The sequence below is a fragment of the Dendropsophus ebraccatus genome, chromosome 2, assembly GCF_027789765.1.
Source record: "Dendropsophus ebraccatus isolate aDenEbr1 chromosome 2, aDenEbr1.pat, whole genome shotgun sequence".
Taxonomy (NCBI): Eukaryota; Metazoa; Chordata; class Amphibia; order Anura; family Hylidae; genus Dendropsophus; species Dendropsophus ebraccatus.
The window spans coordinates 50,129,004-50,151,909 of record NC_091455.1 but is presented as its reverse complement, the minus strand read 5'-3'; the positions used below and the strand labels follow the sequence as shown (position 1 = coordinate 50,151,909).

General features: G+C 46.2%; 1 protein-coding gene across 2 annotated transcripts in view; it reads right to left on the bottom strand.

Annotated features, from left to right (window-relative positions):
- The window catches only part of PPP1R42 (protein phosphatase 1 regulatory subunit 42), a 34,553-nt gene extending 13,231 nt beyond the window's left edge, over nt 1–21,322 (bottom strand). The window contains exons 1-5 of one of the 2 annotated variants that reach the window (XM_069959980.1): nt 21,167–21,322; nt 7,483–7,682; nt 3,692–3,858; nt 2,843–2,981; nt 1,159–1,272 (exon numbers count right to left, since the gene is read on the bottom strand). In XM_069959980.1, the coding sequence (XP_069816081.1) occupies nt 1,159–1,272; nt 2,843–2,981; nt 3,692–3,858; nt 7,483–7,614 (552 nt within the window). In that variant the 5' untranslated portion in view covers nt 7,615–7,682; nt 21,167–21,322. Of the gene's footprint in view, nt 1–1,158; nt 1,273–2,842; nt 2,982–3,691; nt 3,859–7,482; nt 7,683–20,971; nt 21,139–21,166 lie in introns of those variants that run through there. The other variant, XM_069959981.1, reaches the window with a different exon arrangement.
- Nucleotides 21,323–22,906: the final 1,584 nt, after the last annotated feature.

The following is a 22,906-nucleotide window of genomic DNA, read 5'->3' as shown; positions in this document are numbered from 1 at the left end:
AAACCAGAAAAAAAATTAATGTGTGGTGAAATTGAAAAAAAAAAACGCATTCTGTTTATTTGGGGGGGTTTTGTTTTTACGCCGTTTGCCCTGTGGTAAAATTGACTTGTTATATATGTCCGTTACGATTACACCGATATGTCACATGTATAACTTTTATTTTATCTGATAGCTTGTAAAAAATGCAAACCATTGTTAACAAATACAGTATATGTTCCTTAAAATCGCTTCATTCCCAGGTTTATATCGCTTTTATCCTTTGGTCTATGGTGTGAGGTGTCATTTTTTGCGCCATGATGTGTTTTTTCTATTGGTACCTTGATTGCGCATATGCGACTTTTTGATCGCTTTTTATTACAATTTTTCTGGATATTATGCGACCAAAAATGCGCAATTTTCCACTTTGGGATTTTTTTACGCTTACACCGTTTACCGTGCGAGATCAGGAATTAAATAAATTAATAGTTCAGGCGATTACGCACACGACGATAACAAACATGTTTATTTATTTATTTATATTTATAACATGGGAAAAGGGGGGTGATTCAAACTTTTATTAGGGGAGGGTTTTTTTTTATTATTAACAACACTTTTTAAAATTTATTTTACACCTTTACTAGAAGCCCCCCTGGGGGACTTCTAGTATAAGCACACTGATCTCTCATTGAGATCTATGTTGTATAGTTATACAGCATAGATCAATGAAGCAATTGAGTGCCAATCCGGGATCAGCGTCATTACGGCGCTGACCCCGGCCGGTGAGGGATGTGTGGATCACTCCTCCGGGACAACGTCCTGAGGGGGGCGATCCACCCCACTAGACACCAGGAATGAGGCTGCATAAAGGATTCAGATGCAGCTGTCAATTATCAGACCGTGCCCGGTAATTGCCGCAGTCCCGGGCTACATGTGGCACCCGGGACCGCGGCGGTACAGAGCGGGGTCGTCGCGCGACCCCGCTCTGAACTCCCCGAGGCGGCCGCAGGGTGTAAATATACCCCTGCGGTCGTTAGGGGAAAATGTGTATTTTTCAATGTATCCTTTACTACTGTTGCCGTTTGAATACACGTGCAACAATTTAGCGTTCTCAACCAAACAGTTAATACATATAAAAATAACAAATATGTCAGCATTTAATAAGAAGTCTAAAAGTCATACCTCAATATCATTAAGATGGTTGTCCACAGCCACGAGTTGGGTTATGTTCTCCAGAACTGCAAGTTCCTTCAGCTCATCAATATTATTATTGCTGATATTGAGTACAGATAGAGACTTGTGGGGGAAAAAAAACACACCAATAATTTTTTTAATAACAAAGTTGGTGAACAAATTAACTTTATTGTAGAACCATACAGGAAAAAATCACTGATCTTAGGAAGACCAGTCAAAGATAACACTGTCGGCTGCCGGTTAAAGTGCTCAATACAGTGAAATCCTAGGTGTAATGCTCCCTGGGAAATACAAATATGCAAAAAAGAGTCTGCGGAGCCTCATTCAAGAGTCTCAAAACAGAGGACTAGGCAGATATCCCTCCGGGAGTGACTCAGCCGAAGAATGGCTCCTGTAGGGAAACCACCAAAACCACCATATTAAGTGGACGATACTGTAAGTCAATTTAATGGCAATGGGAAAAACCAAGGCTAGGTATCCATCCACAGACAGCTGTTTCAGGGTGTTTCCCCTCATCAGTGTGGAGCAGGATTCTGGCTAGGTGGAAACAATGCCATAGAGCTATACGGGAAACAGATCGCTGATCTCAGGGAGACCAGCCAAAGATAACACTGTCAGCTTTCACTCAATGAAGTGAAATCCTAGGTGCATTGTTCCCTGGGAAATAGAAATATGCAAAAAAAGAGCCCGTGAAGCCTCATTTAAGAGTCGCAAAACACAGGACTAGCCAGAATCCTGCTCCACACTGAAGAGGGGCAACACCCTGAAACAGCTGTCTGTGGGTGGACACCTCGCCTTGGTTTTTCCCCTTGTCATTACATTGACTTATAGGGCCACTTAATATGGTGGTTTTGGTTGTTTTCTTACAGGAACCGCCCCTTGGCTGGGTCCTTCCCGGAGGGATATCTGGATAGTCCTGTGTTTTGATACTCTTAAATGAGGCTCCACAGGCTCGTTTTTTGCATATCTTTATTGTAAAATGCATTGAAGTAAAGACATTGAAGACAACCCCTGTCCATATGCCAGAGGAGGGCATATGAATGTGAGAAATGTGGGGTCCACTGCTCAGGACCCTCCTCTATAAGATAGAATGGAGAGTAGCTTCCAATGTGGTGGGCTTATACAGTTCACTGAAGTCGTGGCTTCCATGACTGAAATGGGTCTGCCAGGATTCACTTTTTTTTTTTTTTTACTGTACTACATGAAAAATGTGATGGAAACCCCAACAGCACCACATTTCGCCCACACATCACCAGTATACACCAGCAACCTGTCATAAAAATTAGTCGATGTATACTGCAACATGCACCTAGCACACCTGGGGCCGAACATATCATTTAGTGACTAAAATGTGGTCTCCTGTGCTTTTGAGCTTTATTCAAAAAAAAGTGTAAGTTCGGAAATAGAATGAATGCAGTTACTAGTTGATATGTTCAACCCATTAAACTCAATAGGCCTTTTGGCATTATGCTATGGTATACCTCAGCATACCTTTGTTTACAGGTTGCTGATGTATGCCCGACAAAGCTGGTCAAATCGTGGTGTGAATGGTCTCTAAATTATACTTGACATCTGCAATGTGATGTTTAGGCAATAATTCTTTTTCACAGTCTCTAATATACATTAATATTACCAACTTCAATGACTAAAACTATTACATCCAGATACTTACAGACAAGGAATGAAGCGTCCTGGGATCAAACAGTAACTTCTCTCCTGGAGGAAGCTTCTGGCTCTCAATGTGCAGCTCTCTGAGTTGCTCAAGACCTTCCAGTCCCTCAATGACAGTCAGATAATTCCCTCCCAAATACCTGTGGAGAAAAAAAAGCCAAATCTGAACAGGTTCAAGAGAAATAGACAAAACATAGTGTTCTAGTGACAATACACCATTGTTCAGCTTTAGTGAAATCAAAGCAAATACAAGTGGAAGAAGACAGATGGGAAACCACTCTCTCTTTTCCATAAAAAAGTTTCTTTAATTTTTTTTTTTGAAAACACCAAAAAGACACAAAGCAAACAGAGCTCATACCTGCAAGTTTTGGTGAGTTTAGATGACTGTCGAAGTGCCCTATTAAACACACACACAGTTTTATCTGACAGATTATTAAAGCCAAAGCCAGGAACAAACTATAAACAGAGAACAGGTCATAAAGGAAAGACTGAAAATTCTCCTCTTTTCAAATCCATTCCTGGCGTTGGTCTCATCAACCTGTCAGATAATCTGTATGTATAATAGGGCTGTAAGGTGTGTGGTGGACTCCTAACACTACACTGACAGATGTCGATGGAGAGGAGGGTCAGGCCAACCAAATTGTTCTAGGAGGGATAGGCTGGTGCCAGAGCTGACTGGCTGCAGCTGACCCCTCCCTATAGAGAACACATAATCAGCCGAAAGTTCATGTGTATGGGGAGGGAGGGACAGATAAAGCTGACAGCTATCGGAAATGGAATATATAGCCATGTTTAGAGAAAATTATTAAGAAACTATAGAAAAACCTATATAACACATAGAAATACTTACAGCTTCTCAAGTCGTTTGAGGCCGCTGAGACTTTCTATACAGGTAATACAGTTATTCTGGAGGTAAAGGTGAGTTAGCGTTGTTAGGAATCCAAGACTCCTTATTTCTCTGATGTTATTGTCATAAAGGTATAAGACTGTGAGATTTCTGCACGCAGACAGGTCATCCTGAAGAGACAAAGAAGACAGGATTAATATATAGAGAATTTAATCTTCTAGCCTGATGTTCTGGTTGTTACAGCTATAACTACCTCTTTACAAATATCTGAGTGCTTTTAGGTATATAGCCTTGTCCTGCCAGCCCCTAATATCATTTACTGACCCACTGAACAATATAACCTGCTCCCTGTGGATATCAGCTTCTATGTGCATACGTTTTTTAGACTCTTTAATATGTTCTAACAGTTCAAGGGAACAGCACAGGCCAAAGTCCTAGGTAGAAACAATAGATATAGAGTGCTCGTCTCACCAGACAGGACCCCTCCGTCCAGATGCAACTACTCAAAAATCAACCGGAGACAGCACTTCAAAGTGAAAAAACGTGATGCTTTTATTCACATCCTACTTCAGCAACGTTTCGGCTGGTTCTCAGCCTTTCTCAAGCGCTAGAGAAAGGCTGAGAACCAGCCGAAACGTTGCGGAAGTAGGATGTGAATAAAAGCATCACGTTTTTTCACTTTAAAGTGCTGTCTCCGGTTGATTTTTGAGTCTTTAATATGTTCGTCCATGGCTCCCAGTCATAGATATCACAATTTTTATTTAATTTCATATTTGTTTGTCAAGTTCTAGGCAAACATATATCCAAAGCTAAATCTATCAAGAGCGAGTATTAAAGGAGGCCCGGTCACACTACCGAATCAGCGCCAGAATTTTGTACGGAACCCCCCCTCTGCGCCAAATCCTGCCTTCCATCTGTTTGAATGGGAGGGCTCGCGCCTCCGCTCTCTGAGCCTTTCCACTCCAAGAATTGACATGTCGGCGCGATTTCGTATTGTGAACGGCCTCTAACAGAGGAGAGAGAACAAGGACAGGAAAAATAAATAAATAAATAAACAGGGGGGTGGAAAGTCAGCAGTTTTAATTTTTCTTTTTCCCTTCATCCAGTTACACTATCACATGTACCCCCCAAAATAGGGATCCCCATCAATCAGTTGTAATCTACAGGGGAATCTAACAGCAATTGTACAGATCCTTGCAGCGCTCCCACAGGGGAAAAAAGCATTACATTGTGCCAGCTGAGATCAAAGAGACATAATACATGGACATGGTGGGTCTCCTGGGGAGGGAGACACTCTCTATAGCTGTGATATGCTCTGGCAGATGTATATCTCAAATAGGAGACTTCCTTTATACGGTATGACATGGGGCATGCAAACAAGCAATGATCGATGATCGATTGTGCGGCCATTTCAGGAAGGGAAAGTGTCAGCACGGATATGCATATATACAGGGCAGTCGGGGGATCCTATTTCTACGATCTCCAGAGTGGGGGCCTGACTCTTTGATATGAGCGCTGAGTTGCACATGTGTGCTGCCATTCTATTCATTGTCTATAATGTTGCGGAGGATAGCCGAGTACAGCGCTCAATCCCTTGGGCAGCTATCATTGAGAATGCCCCATTTCTAACAAACAAATAGGAGGGGCAGAGTCTGGCCCTATGCAATCTGACATTCATCCCGTAAATAGGAGATAAGTTATTTCAACTTGGAATATTCCTTTAACTAAGAGTGCCATAATATGCTATTTGAAATTAGTTTTTGTAAACCGGACAATCCCTCAAATTTCTTAGCAAACACACATTGTTCTCGCCCTCGGAGACCAGACAAAAGGCTTTTGTAATGCAATTATTCTCCTTTAATTTAATAAACTGGATATATTTGGTGTAATATCCCAAAGGAACATTATGTCTGGAAGTGACAAGTTGCTGTAGAAACATTTATCATCAAGTGGTCAGAATGCTCTCCGGAGGATGTGGTCTTATGTAATACTAGAACATTATATTTGTGTGCAATGCTTTACATTAAATCTGACAAGTGCGCTACAGTCCTGTAACATACAGCGCATCACATCCTATGTTTGTAAGGCTTCGAGTCTCTCCATGAAAGTATTAAATGTCACCTGACATACAATTTGGGCAGTCTCCTTAGACAATGTCTAAAATAGTTAATTCACTTGAGTACAATCCCAGAACTAGCAGGAAAAGCTCTGCTGACAGAGGTGAACAAGCCAAGGTGAACCCACCAATTACCGCTAAACTGTAGTTCAGCTATGCGGAATAGCATGAAATGTGAACACGTCAATGTAATGGAACATGAAAGCAGAGCGAAATGTGATGTGTCATGGGAACCCAGGCCTGCAAAGCTACACAGGCGACACTGCCCTTGCACATACACCGCACACATATATAGCTCTATATTCCTTTTATTGTACAATGGACACATGTATGCTGATGACAAATGTCTCTTTCATCGTAATATTGGTTAATTTAAATTATTCTTAGGGTACAAACACACACACCGTATACGCAGCAGATACGCAGCAAATACGCAGCAGATCTGCAGTAGATTTGATGGTGCAGATTTGATGCTGTGTTCAGTTATTTAGATCTAATCTGCTGCGTATTTGCTGCGTATTTGCTGCGTATCGCAGCAGTAAATAGGCTGCGTATACGGTGTGTGTGTTTGTAACCTTAGTCACAGTCGAACGCTTGGTGGCCCGTTTGTATTGGTGTAATAATATTGGCACATTTTTAAACTGTCTAAAGGCCCTATTCCACGGGCCAACAGCGAGGAACAAATGAGTGATGTAAGCGCTCATTTGCTCCTCGTTCCCTGCTGGCTGCCGCCGCTATTAAGAATATCTGTCTACTGTGCTCCTTTCAGCTTTCCATGAACCATGACCAGTCTCTCCCTGTCCCAGCTACCGAAAAACTCCTGCACAGCATGATGCTGCCACCACCATGCTTCACTGTAGGGATGGTATTGGGGAGATGACAAGCAGTGCCAGGTTTTCTTTAGACATCTAAGAGTAGCATAAACTAGTGATAGAGAAGCTGAACAGAATGATGTATCACTTACGTTGTTCTGTACAGCTGATTCAGAGATATGCTCCTGAATAACAATGACTCTGAGCATTGCAAACTAGTCTTCTCCATTATGTGTGTGTGCTCAGTAGACCTGGAAATTCATGAGTACCAGCACACTCAGGCCAACTGCCAATCAGCCCTGCTGATTGGCAGTTGTCTATTTATACCGTGTGTATATACTGTGCATAGGCAGGCAGTCAGCTGTCAATTAACATCTAGAGGGCGGAGGGATTAGAACAGCACAAATCCCATTCTCCTGCATTTCAGGAGAACAACTGAACAGAATGATGTAATACACCAATCTTTCAGCATTTATTTCACTACTTTATGTTGCCTTTATTTAAGGCAGCATAAACCTAGTGATAGATAGAAAAAGTTTGCTTTCTGCAAAGCAATTCAAGGAGGCCTATAATCTTGTAGCCATACCACTGGCAAAGCTGAACCAAGCATATAGAAACGCTGCCTTTAGAAGTCAAATGGATGGCTACACTCAAGTATGAAGATATCAACTACTTAATGTGGACTTAGCTTCAAAATAAAATAAAAGTGATATTATAATATGCACCACTCTTTTATATTTGAGCTGCTGGAACATAAAATGTGGTCCATAATGCATTTCACACAGAATCCCAATACAAATATTCCTAAATATAAGATAGACAGGCATATAGATGGACGGGTGGATTTAACTAGATAAAACACTTACAAGACAATCAATATGTTTGCTAGAGAAATTCAGATGAGTCAGTCTTTTCAGGTACTGTGTGAGGGTTTCATCTTTCCTGTTGCGGAGGTGATTGTTGGTCCGTGCGATGAGATCAACTGTCAGACGCACCATAATTACTCAGTAGAAACAAAAGACGAGGAAGTTGTGTATGTTGTTAGGATATCTGGTTCATCGTTGCCCTAAAGAGAGAAGAAAATAACAATCAGCCATTGACTGTAGGTTTCGTGTTCGTTACTGATCTACGTATCACTGATCACACAAAAATGCCAATACAAAGTTACAGCAGAACATAAAATCAATACCAAGTTTCCCTGACATTTGGAGGTGTAATTCTCGATATCAGAAGACAAGGATTGACTAGCTGGCTATGACAGTGAAAGTCAACATAATGGATGTGATCCGTCCAGAGACAACACAGAAAATTAAAGGAAGAGTCCAATTTGTTAGAATAAGCCGTTCAGTTGCATTCAAATAAATTTGATTCAATATGGCCTATTTATGTAACAGACCCGCTGTAGCCTGTATTCACACATGACATACATAAGGGCCTCCTCCTCTATCCAGTCCCACAGTGGGCATAATGAGCTCCATATTTATTACATGTCCTATAGCCGTTATGGCCCCCCTGAGAAGTTACAGTTTTGCAACAGATGGAGATCACTTTCCTGTAGTTAGTGATTTTGTGGTGTTTTTCATCCAGTTTTCCTCATTGACGTCAATAGGAAAACCTCAGCATTAAAAACATCATGTACAAAGCCCTGCTTCTGTGTGTGGTACCTGAGTCAGAGAAATGGTTGTACCATCAGGTAACAGGGTAGTTGGCACATGACATCAGAGAGTAGCAGACTATGACGGGAAGATCTATAGGTGTCACACTATAAGAGACACCAGTGATTGGCACACTATTATAGAGGGCACCAGTGATTGGCACACTATTATAGAGGGCACCAGTGATTGGCACACTATTGTAGAGGGCACCAGTGATTGGCACACTATTATAGGGGGCACCAGTAATTGGCACACTATTAAAGAGGGCACCAGTGATTGGCACACTATTATAGAGGGCACCAGTGATTGGCACACTATTATAGAGGGCACCAGTGATTGGCACACTATTATAGAGGGCACCAGTAATTGGCACACTATTATAGAGGGCACCAGTGATTGGCACACTATTATAGAGGGCACCAGTGATTGGCACACTATTATAGGGGGCACCAGTGATTGGCACACTATTATAGGGGGCACCAGTGATTGGCAGACTATTGTAGAGGGCACCAGTGATTGGCACACTATTATAGGGGGCACCAGTGATTGGCACACTATTATAGAGGGCACCAGTGATTGGCACACTATTATAGGGGGCACCAGTGATTGGCACACTATTATAGGGGCCACCAATGATTGGCACACTATTATAGTGGGTACCAGTGATTGGCACACTATTATAGGGGGCACCAGTGATTGGCACACTATTATAGGGGGCACCAGTGATTGGCACACTATTATAGGGGCCACCAGTGATTGGCACACTATTATAGTGGGTACCAGTGATTGGCACACTATTATAGGGGGCACCAGTGATTGGCACACTATTATAGGGGGCACCAGTGATTGGCACACTATTAAAGGGGGCACCAGTGATTGGCAAACTATTATAGTGAGTACCAGTGATTGGCACACTATTATAGGGGGCACCAGTGATTGGCACACTATTATAGAGGGCACCAGTGATTGGCACACTATTATAGAGGGCACCAGTGATTGGCACACTATAAGAGACACCAGTGATTGGCACATTAATATAGAGGGCACCAGTGATTGGCACACTGTTATAGAGGGCACCAGTGATTGGCACACTATAAGAGACACCAGTGATTGGCATATTAATATAGGGGGCACCAGTGATTGGCACACTATAAAAGACACCAGTGATTGGCACACTATTATAGAGGGCACCAGTGATTGGCACACTATTATAGGGGGTACCAGTGATTGGCACACTATTATAGGGGGCACCAGTGATTGGCACACTATTATAAAGGGCACCAGTGATTGGTACACTATTATAGCGGGTACCAGTGATTGGGACACTATTATAGGGGGCACCAGTGATTGGCACACTATTATAGGGGGAACCAGTGATTGGCACACTATTATAGTGGGTACCAGTGATTGGCACACTATTATAGGGGGCACCAGTGATTGGCACACTATTATAGGGGGCACCAGTGATTGGCACACTATTATAGGGGGCACCAGTGATTGGCACACTATTATAGGGGGCACCAGTGATTGGCACACTATTATAGTGGATACCAGTGATTGGCACACTATTGTAGAGGGCACCAGTCATTGGCACACTATTATAGGGGCACCAGTGATTGGCACACTATTATAGGGGGCACCAGTGATTGGCACACTATTATAGGGGGCACCAGTGACTGGCACACTATTATAGGGGCACCAGTGATTGGCACACTATTATAGGGGGCACCAGTGATTGGCACACTATTATAGAGGGCACCAGTGATTGGCACACTATTATAGGGGCACCAGTGATTGGCACACTATTATAGAGGGCACCAGTGATTGGCACACTATTATAGGGGCACCAGTGATTGGCACACTATTGTAGAGGGCACCAGTGATTGGCACACTATTATAGAGGGCACCAGTGATTGGCACACTGTTATAGGGGGCACCAGTGATTGGCACACTGTTATAGGGGGCACCAGTGATTGGCACACTATTATAGTGGGTACCAGTGATTGGCACACTATTGTAGAGGGCACCAGTGATTGGCACACTATTATAGAGGGCACCAGTGATTGGCACACTATTATAGAGGGCACCAGTGATTGGCACACTGTTATAGGGGGCACCAGTGATTGGCACACTATTGTAGAGGGCACCAGTGATTGGCACACTATTATAGAGGGCACCAGTGATTGGCACACTGTTATAGGGGGCACCAGTGATTGGCACACTATTATAGGGGGCACCAGTGATTGGCACACTATTGTAGAGGGCACCAGTGATTGGCACACTATTATAGAGGGCACCAGTGATTGGCACACTGTTATAGGGGGCACCAGTGATTGGCACACTATTATAGAGGGCACCAGTGATTGGCACACTGTTATAGGGGGCACCAGTGATTGGCACACTATTATAGGGGGCACCAGTGATTGGCACACTATTATAGTGGGTACCAGTGATTGGCACACTATTGTAGAGGGCACCAGTCATTGGCACACTATTATAGGGGGCACCAGTGATTGGCACACTGTTATAGGGGGCACCAGTGATTGGCACACTATTATAGGGGCACCAGTGATTGGCACACTATTATAAGGGGGCAACCAGTGATTGGCACACTATTATAGGGGGCACCAGTGATTGGCACACTATTATAGGGGGCACCAGTGATTGGCACACTGTTATAGGGGCACCAGTGATTGCACATAGTGTAGAGGGCACCAGTGATTGGCACACTGTATAGGGGGGCACCAGTGATTGGCACACTGTTATAGGGGGCACCAGCTGGATTGGCACACTATTATAGTGGGTACCAGTGATTGGCACACTATTGTAGAGGGCACCAGTGATTGGCACACTATTATAGAGGGCACCAGTGATGGGCACACTATTATAGCGGGCACAAGTGATTGGCACACTGTTATAGGGGGCACCAGTGATTGGCACACTGTTATAGTGGGTACCAGTGATTGGCACACTATTATAGGGGGCACCAGTGATTGGCACACTATTATAGAGGGCACCAGTGATTGGCACACTATTATAGGGGCACCAGTGATTGGCACACTATTATAGGGGCACCAGTGATTGGCACACTGTTTATAGGGGGCACCAGTGATGGGCACACTAGTATAGGGGGCACCAGTGATTGGCACACTATTATAGGGGGCACCAGTGATTGGCACACTATTATAGTGGGCACCAGTGATTGGCACACTATTATAGGGGGCACCAGTGATTGGCACACTGTTATAGGGGGCACCAGTGATTGGCACACTGTTATAGGGGGCACCAGTGATTGGCACACTATTATAGAGGGCACCAGTGATTGGCACACTATTATAGTGGGCACCAGTGATTGGCACACTATTATAGTGGGTACCAGTGATTGGCACACTATTGTAGAGGGCACCAGTCATTGGCACACTATTATAGGGGCACCAGTGATTGGCACACTATTATAGGGGGCACCAGTGATTGGCACACTATTATAGGGGGCACCAGTGACTGGCACACTATTATAGGGGCACCAGTGATTGGCACACTATTATAGGGGGCACCAGTGATTTGGCACCACTATTATAGAGGGCACCAGTGATTGGCACACTATTATAGAGGGCACCAGTGATTGGCACACTATTATAGGGGGCACCAGTGATTGGCACACTATTATAGAGGGCACCAGTGATTGGCACACTATTATAGGGGGCACCAGTGATTGGCACACTATTATAGAGGGCACCAGTGATTGGCACACTATTATAGGGGCACCAGTGATTGGCACACTATTATAGAGGGCACCAGTGATTGGCACACTATTATAGGGGGCACCAGTGATTGGCACACTATTATAGGGGGCACCAGTGATTGGCACACTATTATAGGGGGCACCAGTGACTGGCACACTATTATAGGGGCACCAGTGATTGGCACACTATTATAGGGGCACCAGTGATTGGCACACTATTATAGAGGGCACCAGTGATTGGCACACTATTATAGGGGCACCAGTGATTGGCACACTATTATAGAGGGCACCAGTGATTGGCACACTGTTATAGGGGGCACCAGTGATTGGCACACTATTATAGGGGGCACCAGTGATTGGCACACTATTATAGGGGGCACCAGTGATGGGCACACTATTATAGAGGGCACCAGTGATTGGCACACTATTATAGGGGGCACCAGTGATTGGCACACTATTATAGAGGGCACCAGTGATTGGCACACTATTATAGGGGCACCAGTGATTGGCACACTATTATAGGGGGCACCAGTGATTGGCACACTATTATAGAGGGCACCAGTGATTGGCACACTATTATAGGGGCACCAGTGATTGGCACACTATTATAGAGGGCACCAGTGATTGGCACACTGTTATAGGGGGCACCAGTGATTGGCACACTATTATAGGGGGCACCAGTGATTGGCACACTATTATAGGGGGCACCAGTGATGGGCACACTATTATAGAGGGCACCAGTGATTGGCACACTGTTATAGGGGGCACCAGTGATTGGCACACTATTATAGGGGGCACCAGTGATTGGCACACTATTATAGGGGGCACCAGTGATGGGCACACTATTATAGTGGGCACCAGTGATTGGCACACTATTATAGAGGGCACCAGTGATTGGCACACTATTATAGGGGGCACCAGTGATTGGCACACTGTTATAGGGGGCACCAGTGATTGGCACACTATTATAGGGGGCACCAGTGATTGGCACACTATTATAGGGGGCACCAGTGATGGGCACACTATTATAGAGGGCACCAGTGATTGGCACACTATTATAGGGGGCACCAGTGATGGGCACACTATTATAGAGGGCACCAGTGATTGGCACACTATTATAGGGGGCACCAGTGATGGGCACACTATTATAGGGGCACCAGTGATTGGCACACTATTATAGAGGGCACCAGTGATTGGCACACTATTATAGAGGGCACCAGTGATTGGCACACTATTATAGAGGGCACCAGTGATTGGCACACTATTATAGAGGGCACCAGTGATTGGCACACTATTATAGGGGGCACCAGTGATGGGCACACTATTATAGGGGCACCAGTGATTGGCACACTATTATAGGGGGCACCAGTGATTGGCACACTATTGTAGTGGGTACTAGTGATTGGCACACTATTATAGGGGGCACCAGTGATGGGCACACTATTATAGGGGCACCAGTGATTGGCACAATATTATAGAGGGCACCAGTGATTGGCACACTATTATAGGGGGCACCAGTGATTGGCACACTATTATAAGGGGGAACCAGTGATTGGCACACTATTATAGGGGGCACCAGTGATTGGCACACTATTATAGGGGGCACCAGTGATTGGCACACTGTTATAGGGGGCACCAGTGATTGGCACACTATTGTAGAGGGCACCAGTGATTGGCACACTGTTATAGGGGGCACCAGTGATTGGCACACTGTTATAGGGGGCACCAGTGATTGGCACACTATTATAGTGGGTACCAGTGATTGGCACACTATTGTAGAGGGCACCAGTGATTGGCACACTATTATAGAGGGCACCAGTGATGGGCACACTATTATAGCGGGCACAAGTGATTGGCACACTGTTATAGGGGGCACCAGTGATTGGCACACTGTTATAGTGGGTACCAGTGATTGGCACACTATTATAGGGGGCACCAGTGATTGGCACACTATTATAGAGGGCACCAGTGATTGGCACACTATTATAGGGGCACCAGTGATTGGCACACTATTATAGGGGGCACCAGTGATTGGCACACTGTTATAGGGGGCACCAGTGATTGGCACACTATTATAGGGGGCACCAGTGATTGGCACACTATTATAGGGGGCACCAGTGATTGGCACACTATTATAGTGGGTACCAGTGATTGGCACACTATTATAGGGGGCACCAGTGATTGGCACACTGTTATAGGGGGCACCAGTGATTGGCACACTGTTATAGGGGGCACCAGTGATTGGCACACTATTATAGAGGGCACCAGTGATTGGCACACTATTATAGTGGGTACCAGTGATTGGCACACTATTATAGTGGGTACCAGTGATTGGCACACTATTGTCGAGGGCACCAGTCCATTGGCACACTATTATAGGGGCACCAGTGATTGGCACACTATTATAGGGGGCACCAGTGATTGGCACACTATTATAGGGGGCACCAGTGACTGGCACACTATTATAGGGGCACCAGTGATTGGCACACTATTATAGGGGGCACCAGTGATTGGCACACTATTATAGAGGGCACCAGTGATTGGCACACTATTATAGAGGGCACCAGTGATTGGCACACTATTATAGGGGCACCAGTGATTGGCACACTATTATAGGGGGCACCAGTGATTGGCACACTATTATAGGGGGCACCAGTGATTGGCACACTATTATAGGGGGCACCAGTGATTGGCACACTATTATAGAGGGCACCAGTGATTGGCACACTATTATAGGGGCACCAGTGATTGGCACACTATTATAGAGGGCACCAGTGATTGGCACACTATTATAGGGGGCACCAGTGATGGCACACTATTATAGGGGGCACCAGTGATTGGCACACTATTATAGGGGCACCAGTGACTGGCACACTATTATAGGGGCAACCAGTGATTGGCACCACTATTATAGGGGCACCAGTGATGGCACCACTATTATAGAGGGCACCAGTGATTGCACACTCTTTATAGGGGCACCAGTGATTGGCACACTATTATAGAGGGCACCAGTGATTGGCACACTGTTATAGGGGGCACCAGTGATGGCACACTATTATAGAGGGGCCCCCCAGTGATTGGCACACTATTATAGGGGGCACAGTGATGGGCACACTATATAGAGGGCACCAGTGATTGGCACACTGTTATAGGGGGCACCAGTGATTGGCACACTATTATAAGGGGGCACCAGTGATTGGCACACATTCTAGTGGGTCCAGTGATTGGCACACTATTGTAGAGGGCACCAGTCATTGGCACACTATTATCGGGGGCACCAGTGATTGGCACACTGTTATAGGGGGCACCAGTGATTGGCACACTATTGTAGGGGCACCAGTGATTGGCCAACTGTTATAGGGGGCACCAGTGATTGGCACACTGTTATAGAGGGCACCAGTGATTGGCACACTGTTATAGGGGCACCAGTGATTGGCACACTATTATAGTGGGGTACACAGTGACTTGGCACCACTATTGTAGGAGGGCACCAGTGATTGGCACACTATTATAGAGGGCAACCAGTGATGGGCACACTATTATAGCGGGCACAAGTGATTGGCACACTGTGTATAGGGGGCACCAGGATTGGCACCACTGTTATAGTGGGTACCAGTGATTGGCACACTATTATAGGGGGCACCAGTGATTGGCACACTATTATAGGGCACACTATTATAGAGGGCACCAGTGATTGGCACACTATTATAGGGGCACCAGTGATTGGCACACTATTATAGGGGGGCACCAGTGACTGGCACACTGTTATAGAGGGCACCAGTGTATGGCACACTATTATAGGGGCACCAGTGATTGGCACACTTTTATAGGGGGCACCAGTGATTGGCACACTATTATAGTGGGCACCAGTGATTGGCACACTATTATAGAGGGGCACCAGTGATTGGCACACTATTATAGGGGGCACAGTGATTGCACACTATTATAGCGGGCACCAGTTGGATTGGCCCAACCACTATTATAGAGGGCACCAGGGATTGGCACACTATTATAGTGGGCACCAGTGATTGGCACACTATTATAGGGGGTACCAGTGATTGGCACACTATGTAGTAGGGCACCAGTGATTGGCACACTATTATAGGGGCACCAGTGATTGGCACACTATTATAGGGGGCACCAGTGATTGGCACACTATTATAGAGGGCACCAGTGATTGGCACACTAGTTATAGGGGGCACCAGTGATTGGCACACTATTATAGGGGCACCAGTGATGGCACACTATTATAGGGGGACCAGGATTGGCACACTATTATAGGGGCACCAGTGATTGGCACACTCGTATAGGGGGCACCAGTGATTGGCACACTATTAGTAGAGGCACCAGTGATTGCACACTCGTTATATGGGGCACCAGTGATTGGCAACACCTTATAGTGGGCACCAGTGATTGGCACACTATTATAGGGGGCACCAGTGATTGGCACACTATTATAGAGGGCACCAGTGATTGGCACACTATTATAGGGGGCACCAGTGATTGGCACACTATTATAGGGGGCACCAGTGATTGGCACCACTATTATAGGGGGCACCAGTGACTTGGCACACTATTATAGGGGCACCAGTGATTGGCACACTATTATAGGGGGCCACCAGTGATTGGCACACTATTATAGAGGGCACCAGTGATTGGCCACACTATTATAGGGGCACCAGTGATTGGCACACTATTATAGAGGGCACCAGTTGATTGGCACACTGTTATAGGGGGCACCAGTGATTGGCACACTATTATAGGGGGCACCAGTGATTGGCACACTATTATAGGGGGCACCAGTGATTGGCACACTATTATAGGGGCACCAGTGATTGGCACACTATTATAGGGGGCACCAGTGATTGGCACACTATTATAGAGGGCACCAGTGATTGGCACACTATTATAGGGGCACCAGTGATTGGCACACTATTATAGGGGGCACCAGTGATTGGCACACTATTATAGAGGGCACCAGTGATTGGCACACTATTATAGGGGCACCAGTGATTGGCACACTATTATAGAGGGCACCAGTGATTGGCACACTATTATAGGGGGCACCAGTGATTGGCACACTATTATAGGGGGCACCAGTGATTGGCACACTATTATAGGGGGGCACCAGTGATGGGCACACTATTATAGAGGGCACCAGTGATTGGCACACTGTTATAGGGGGCACCAGTGATTGGCACACTATTATAGGGGGCACCAGTGATTGGCACACTATTATAGGGGGCACCAGTGATGGGCACACTATTATAGAGGGCACCAGTGATTGGCACACTATTATAGAGGGCACCAGTGATTGGCACACTATTATAGGGGGCACCAGTGATTGGCACACTGTTATAGGGGGCACCAGTGATTGGCACACTATTATAGGGGGCACCAGTGATTGGCACACTATTATAGTGGGCACCAGTGATTGGCACACTATTATAGAGGGCACCAGTGATTGGCACACTATTATGGGGGGCACCAGTGATGGGCACACTATTATAGAGGGCACCAGTGATTGGCACACTATTATAGGGGGCACCAGTGATGGGCACACTATTATAGGGGCACCAGTGATTGGCACACTATTATAGAGGGCACCAGTGATTGGCACACTATTATAGAGGGCACCAGTGATTGGCACACTATTATAGAGGGCACCAGTGATTGGCACACTATTATAGAGGGCACCAGTGATTGGCACACTATTATAGGGGGCACCAGTGATGGGCACACTATTATAGGGGCACCAGTGATTGGCACACTATTATAGGGGGCACCAGTGATTGGCACACTATTGTAGTGGGTACTAGTGATTGGCACACTATTATAGGGGGCACCAGTGATGGGCACACTATTATAGGGGGCACCAGTGATTGGCACAATATTATAGAGGGCACCAGTGATTGGCACACTATTATAGGGGGCACCAGTGATTGGCACACTATTATAAGGGGGAACCAGTGATTGGCACACTATTATAGGGGGCACCAGTGATTGGCACACTATTATAGGGGGCACCAGTGATTGGCACACTGTTATAGGGGGCACCAGTGATTGGCACACTATTGTAGAGGGCACCAGTGATTGGCACACTGTTATAGGGGGCACCAGTGATTGGCACACTGTTATAGGGGGCACCAGTGATTGGCACACTATTATAGTGGGTACCAGTGATTGGCACACTATTGTAGAGGGCACCAGTGATTGGCACACTATTATAGAGGGCACCAGTGATGGGCACACTATTATAGCGGGCACAAGTGATTGGCACACTGTTATAGGGGGCACCAGTGATTGGCACACTGTTATAGTGGGTACCAGTGATTGGCACACTATTATAGGGGGCACCAGTGATTGGCACACTATTATAGAGGGCACCAGTGATTGGCACACTATTATAGGGGCACCAGTGATTGGCACACTATTATAGGGGGCACCAGTGATTGGCACACTGTTATAGGGGGCACCAGTGATGGGCACACTATTATAGGGGGCACCAGTGATTGGCACACTATTATAGGGGGCACCAGTGATTGGCACACTATTATAGTGGGTACCAGTGATTGGCACACTATTATAGGGGGCACCAGTGATTGGCACACTGTTATAGGGGGCACCAGTGATTGGCACACTGTTATAGGGGGCACCAGTGATTGGCACACTATTATAGAGGGCACCAGTGATTGGCACACTATTATAGTGGGTACCAGTGATTGGCACACTATTATAGTGGGTACCAGTGATTGGCACACTATTGTAGAGGGCACCAGTCATTGGCACACTATTATAGGGGCACCAGTGATTGGCACACTATTATAGGGGGCACCAGTGATTGGCACACTATTATAGGGGGCACCAGTGACTGGCACACTATTATAGGGGCACCAGTGATTGGCACACTATTATAGGGGGCACCAGTGATTGGCACACTATTATAGAGGGCACCAGTGATTGGCACACTATTATAGAGGGCACCAGTGATTGGCACACTATTATAGGGGCACCAGTGATTGGCACACTATTATAGGGGGCACCAGTGATTGGCACACTATTATAGAGGGCACCAGTGATTGGCACACTATTATAGGGGGCACCAGTGATTGGCACACTATTATAGAGGGCACCAGTGATTGGCACACTATTATAGGGGCACCAGTGATTGGCACACTATTATAGAGGGCACCAGTGATTGGCACACTATTATAGGGGGCACCAGTGATTGGCACACTATTATAGGGGGCACCAGTGATTGGCACACTATTATAGGGGGCACCAGTGACTGGCACACTATTATAGGGGCACCAGTGATTGGCACACTATTATAGGGGCACCAGTGATTGGCACACTATTATAGAGGGCACCAGTGATTGGCACACTATTATAGGGGCACCAGTGATTGGCACACTATTATAGAGGGCACCAGTGATTGGCACACTGTTATAGGGGGCACCAGTGATTGGCACACTATTATAGGGGGCACCAGTGATTGGCACACTATTATAGGGGGCACCAGTGATGGGCACACTATTATAGAGGGCACCAGTGATTGGCACACTATTATAGGGGGCACCAGTGATTGGCACACTATTATAGAGGGCACCAGTGATTGGCACACTATTATAGGGGCACCAGTGATTGGCACACTATTATAGGGGGCACCAGTGATTGGCACACTATTATAGAGGGCACCAGTGATTGGCACACTATTATTGGGGCACCAGTGATTGGCACACTATTATAGAGGGCACCAGTGATTGGCACACTGTTATAGGGGGCACCAGTGATTGGCACACTATTATAGGGGGCACCAGTGATTGGCACACTATTATAGGGGGCACCAGTGATGGGCACACTATTATAGAGGGCACCAGTGATTGGCACACTGTTATAGGGGGCACCAGTGATTGGCACACTATTATAGGGGGCACCAGTGATTGGCACACTATTATAGGGGGCACCAGTGATGGGCACACTATTATAGAGGGCACCAGTGATTGGCACACTATTATAGAGGGCACCAGTGATTGGCACACTATTATAGGGGGCACCAGTGATTGGCACACTGTTATAGGGGGCACCAGTGATTGGCACACTATTATAGGGGGCACCAGTGATTGGCACACTATTATAGGGGGCACCAGTGATGGGCACACTATTATAGAGGGCACCAGTGATTGGCACACTATTATAGGGGGCACCAGTGATGGGCACACTATTATAGAGGGCACCAGTGATTGGCACACTATTATAGGGGGCACCAGTGATGGGCACACTATTATAGGGGCACCAGTGATTGGCACACTATTATAGAGGGCACCAGTGATTGGCACACTGTTATAGGGGGCACCAGTGATGGGCACACTATTATAGGGGGCACCAGTGATGGGCACACTATTATAGGGGCACCAGTGATTGGCACACTATTATAGTGGGTACCAGTGATTGGCACACTATTATAGAGGGCACCAGTGATTGGCACACTATTATAGAGGGCACCAGTGATTGGCACACTATTATAGGGGGCACCAGTGATGGGCACACTATTATAGGGGCACCAGTGATTGGCACACTATTATAGGGGGCACCAGTGATTGGCACACTATTGTAGTGGGTACTAGTGATTGGCACACTATTATAGGGGGCACCAGTGATGGGCACACTATTATAGGGGGCACCAGTGATTGGCACACTATTATAGGGGGCACCAGTGATTGGCACACTATTATAAGGGGGGACCAGTGATTGGCACACTATTATAGGGGGCACCAGTGATTGGCACACTATTATAGAGGGCACCAGTGATTGGCACACTATTATAGAGGGCACCAGTGATTGGCACACTATTATAGGGGGCACCAGTGATGGGCACACTATTATAGGGGGCACCAGTGATGGGCACACACCGTATTGGGGTATCAGTGGGGGTCACACTATTAGAAGGGGCATCACCTGGTGGCACGGTGCACATAACAGGCAGTGGGGCAGCATTTAGCAGTAATATTCCTTCTGGGACTCTGAGGACAGGGTGTACCCCCTCACATATCCAGCTAATGGCGGGTGTGCATGCAGTCCGGGGGTGATGTCCGGTATCCAGCACGGGCTGTGATATAACGTCCGGTGTACCGGGGCTGTGCCTGCACTCACCTCCCGCGGTCTCCGCAGCCTCTCGGTGCTCTCCCCGCTCCATGCGCGCTCTGTGTACACGGTCGGGCTCGGCGTGGGTTGCTATGGAGACGAACAACTGCGCAGGCGCACACACATCTCCCCTGCTGAGTGCGGTCCCTCTGTACCACTGATCCCAACCACACAGGCTGCAGGCACCGGCCTGACAACCAGAGAGGGCGCACTGCTTACAGGGTCACGTGCTGGATCCGACGGACAACGGGCATGCTGCACGTGGAACATTAACGGTGCTCAAAGCAGCCTAGTGACTGTGATTATATGGCGATATTGGTCACTACGGGGGTCGCATAACCAAAACGCCACAAGTGGCCATGACCCCGCAGCCTCAAGACAATTCATCTCATAAGACTGCGCCCCCTAGTGCCGCCTCATTGACCTGCACCCAACAGTGTGACATCGGGGCTTTAGCCTTGTGACCCTTAGGGCCAGTTCACACAGTAAATTTACTCCGTGTGAACTGGCCCTTTAAGCAAATTCATGTTTAGTATGAAATCTGTAGAAAGGAAAACCCCTAGAATTAGCAAAATGTATTTAATTCTTTCAATTTCACTAAACAAATATATATTTTTTCTGTTTTGCGAGTACATTTGTGGTAAAATGAAAAGTGTGGCTAGAAGGTACAATGGCTCTAGATAAAAAAAAAATATTAAAGGGTTATTACTATCTGACCTAAGGCTTCATTCTCTCATCCAGCAAGTTTGTCCGTAATTGAGGATCTGCAATTATGGATAAATTTAGGTCCTAATTATTCCAATTGGGCTGTTCACACTGTCCGTAGTTTTACAGATCCGTAATCCTTAAAAATTGTCGACAAGACCTGGTACGGACTGTAATTGCAACACGGATTCTCCCATAGAAGTTTATAGGAACTTCCATAAATTTAGCAAATTCTGTAATTTTTTATTTTTTTTTGTGAAGAAACATTCATCACGTCTGCAAATCTGTTTTGTAAACATTTTAAACCATTCCCACTTATTTTACTATCACCTTCTCCTTTTTTCCTGATCTATAAAAAATAATTACAGATTACGGATGCATTCTTTATAGATTGCGGATCAATCATAACTAACGACTATCATTCTGTGTAAAGGTCAATTTACACAGAAAGATTTGAAGCCAAAGCCAGAAATGGATTTGAGAAGAGGAAAAATCTCAGGCTTTCCTTTATGACCTGATCTCTGTTTATAGTCTGTTTCTGTCTTTGGCTTCAAATCTTTGGCAGATAATCTGTCAGATAATCTTTCTGTGTAAATGGACCTTAATATGGTGAACGATTTCAGGTAGATCTCGCTTGCGATTGTTTATGGTTAAAAATCACGTCTAAAGGCCCTATTACACAGAACGATTATTGGCTGTTACGGCCGATAATCGTCCCATCGATCAGCCGTCATGAACGATGTTGGGTGATCATTGCAGTCGTTTGTCTTTCAACATGTTGAAAGACAAACGACTCATATAGCAACAATATGCTGGCGTTGCTCCATGGAATAGGAGCGGGGGCAGCAGACCACTGCTATGTGCTATGGGCTGCCCGGACAATCTAGTGATCACCTGGGCAGCCCCCCCACACCTCTCCGCGCACCCCCCCCCCTCCCGGACTCACCCGCTCACTGCCGCCGCGTGTAATGACGGCGGGAGCAAGTGGGGAACGAGGAGCGAACGGGCACTGACAGCGCTGGTTTGCTCCTCTGCATCACCCCA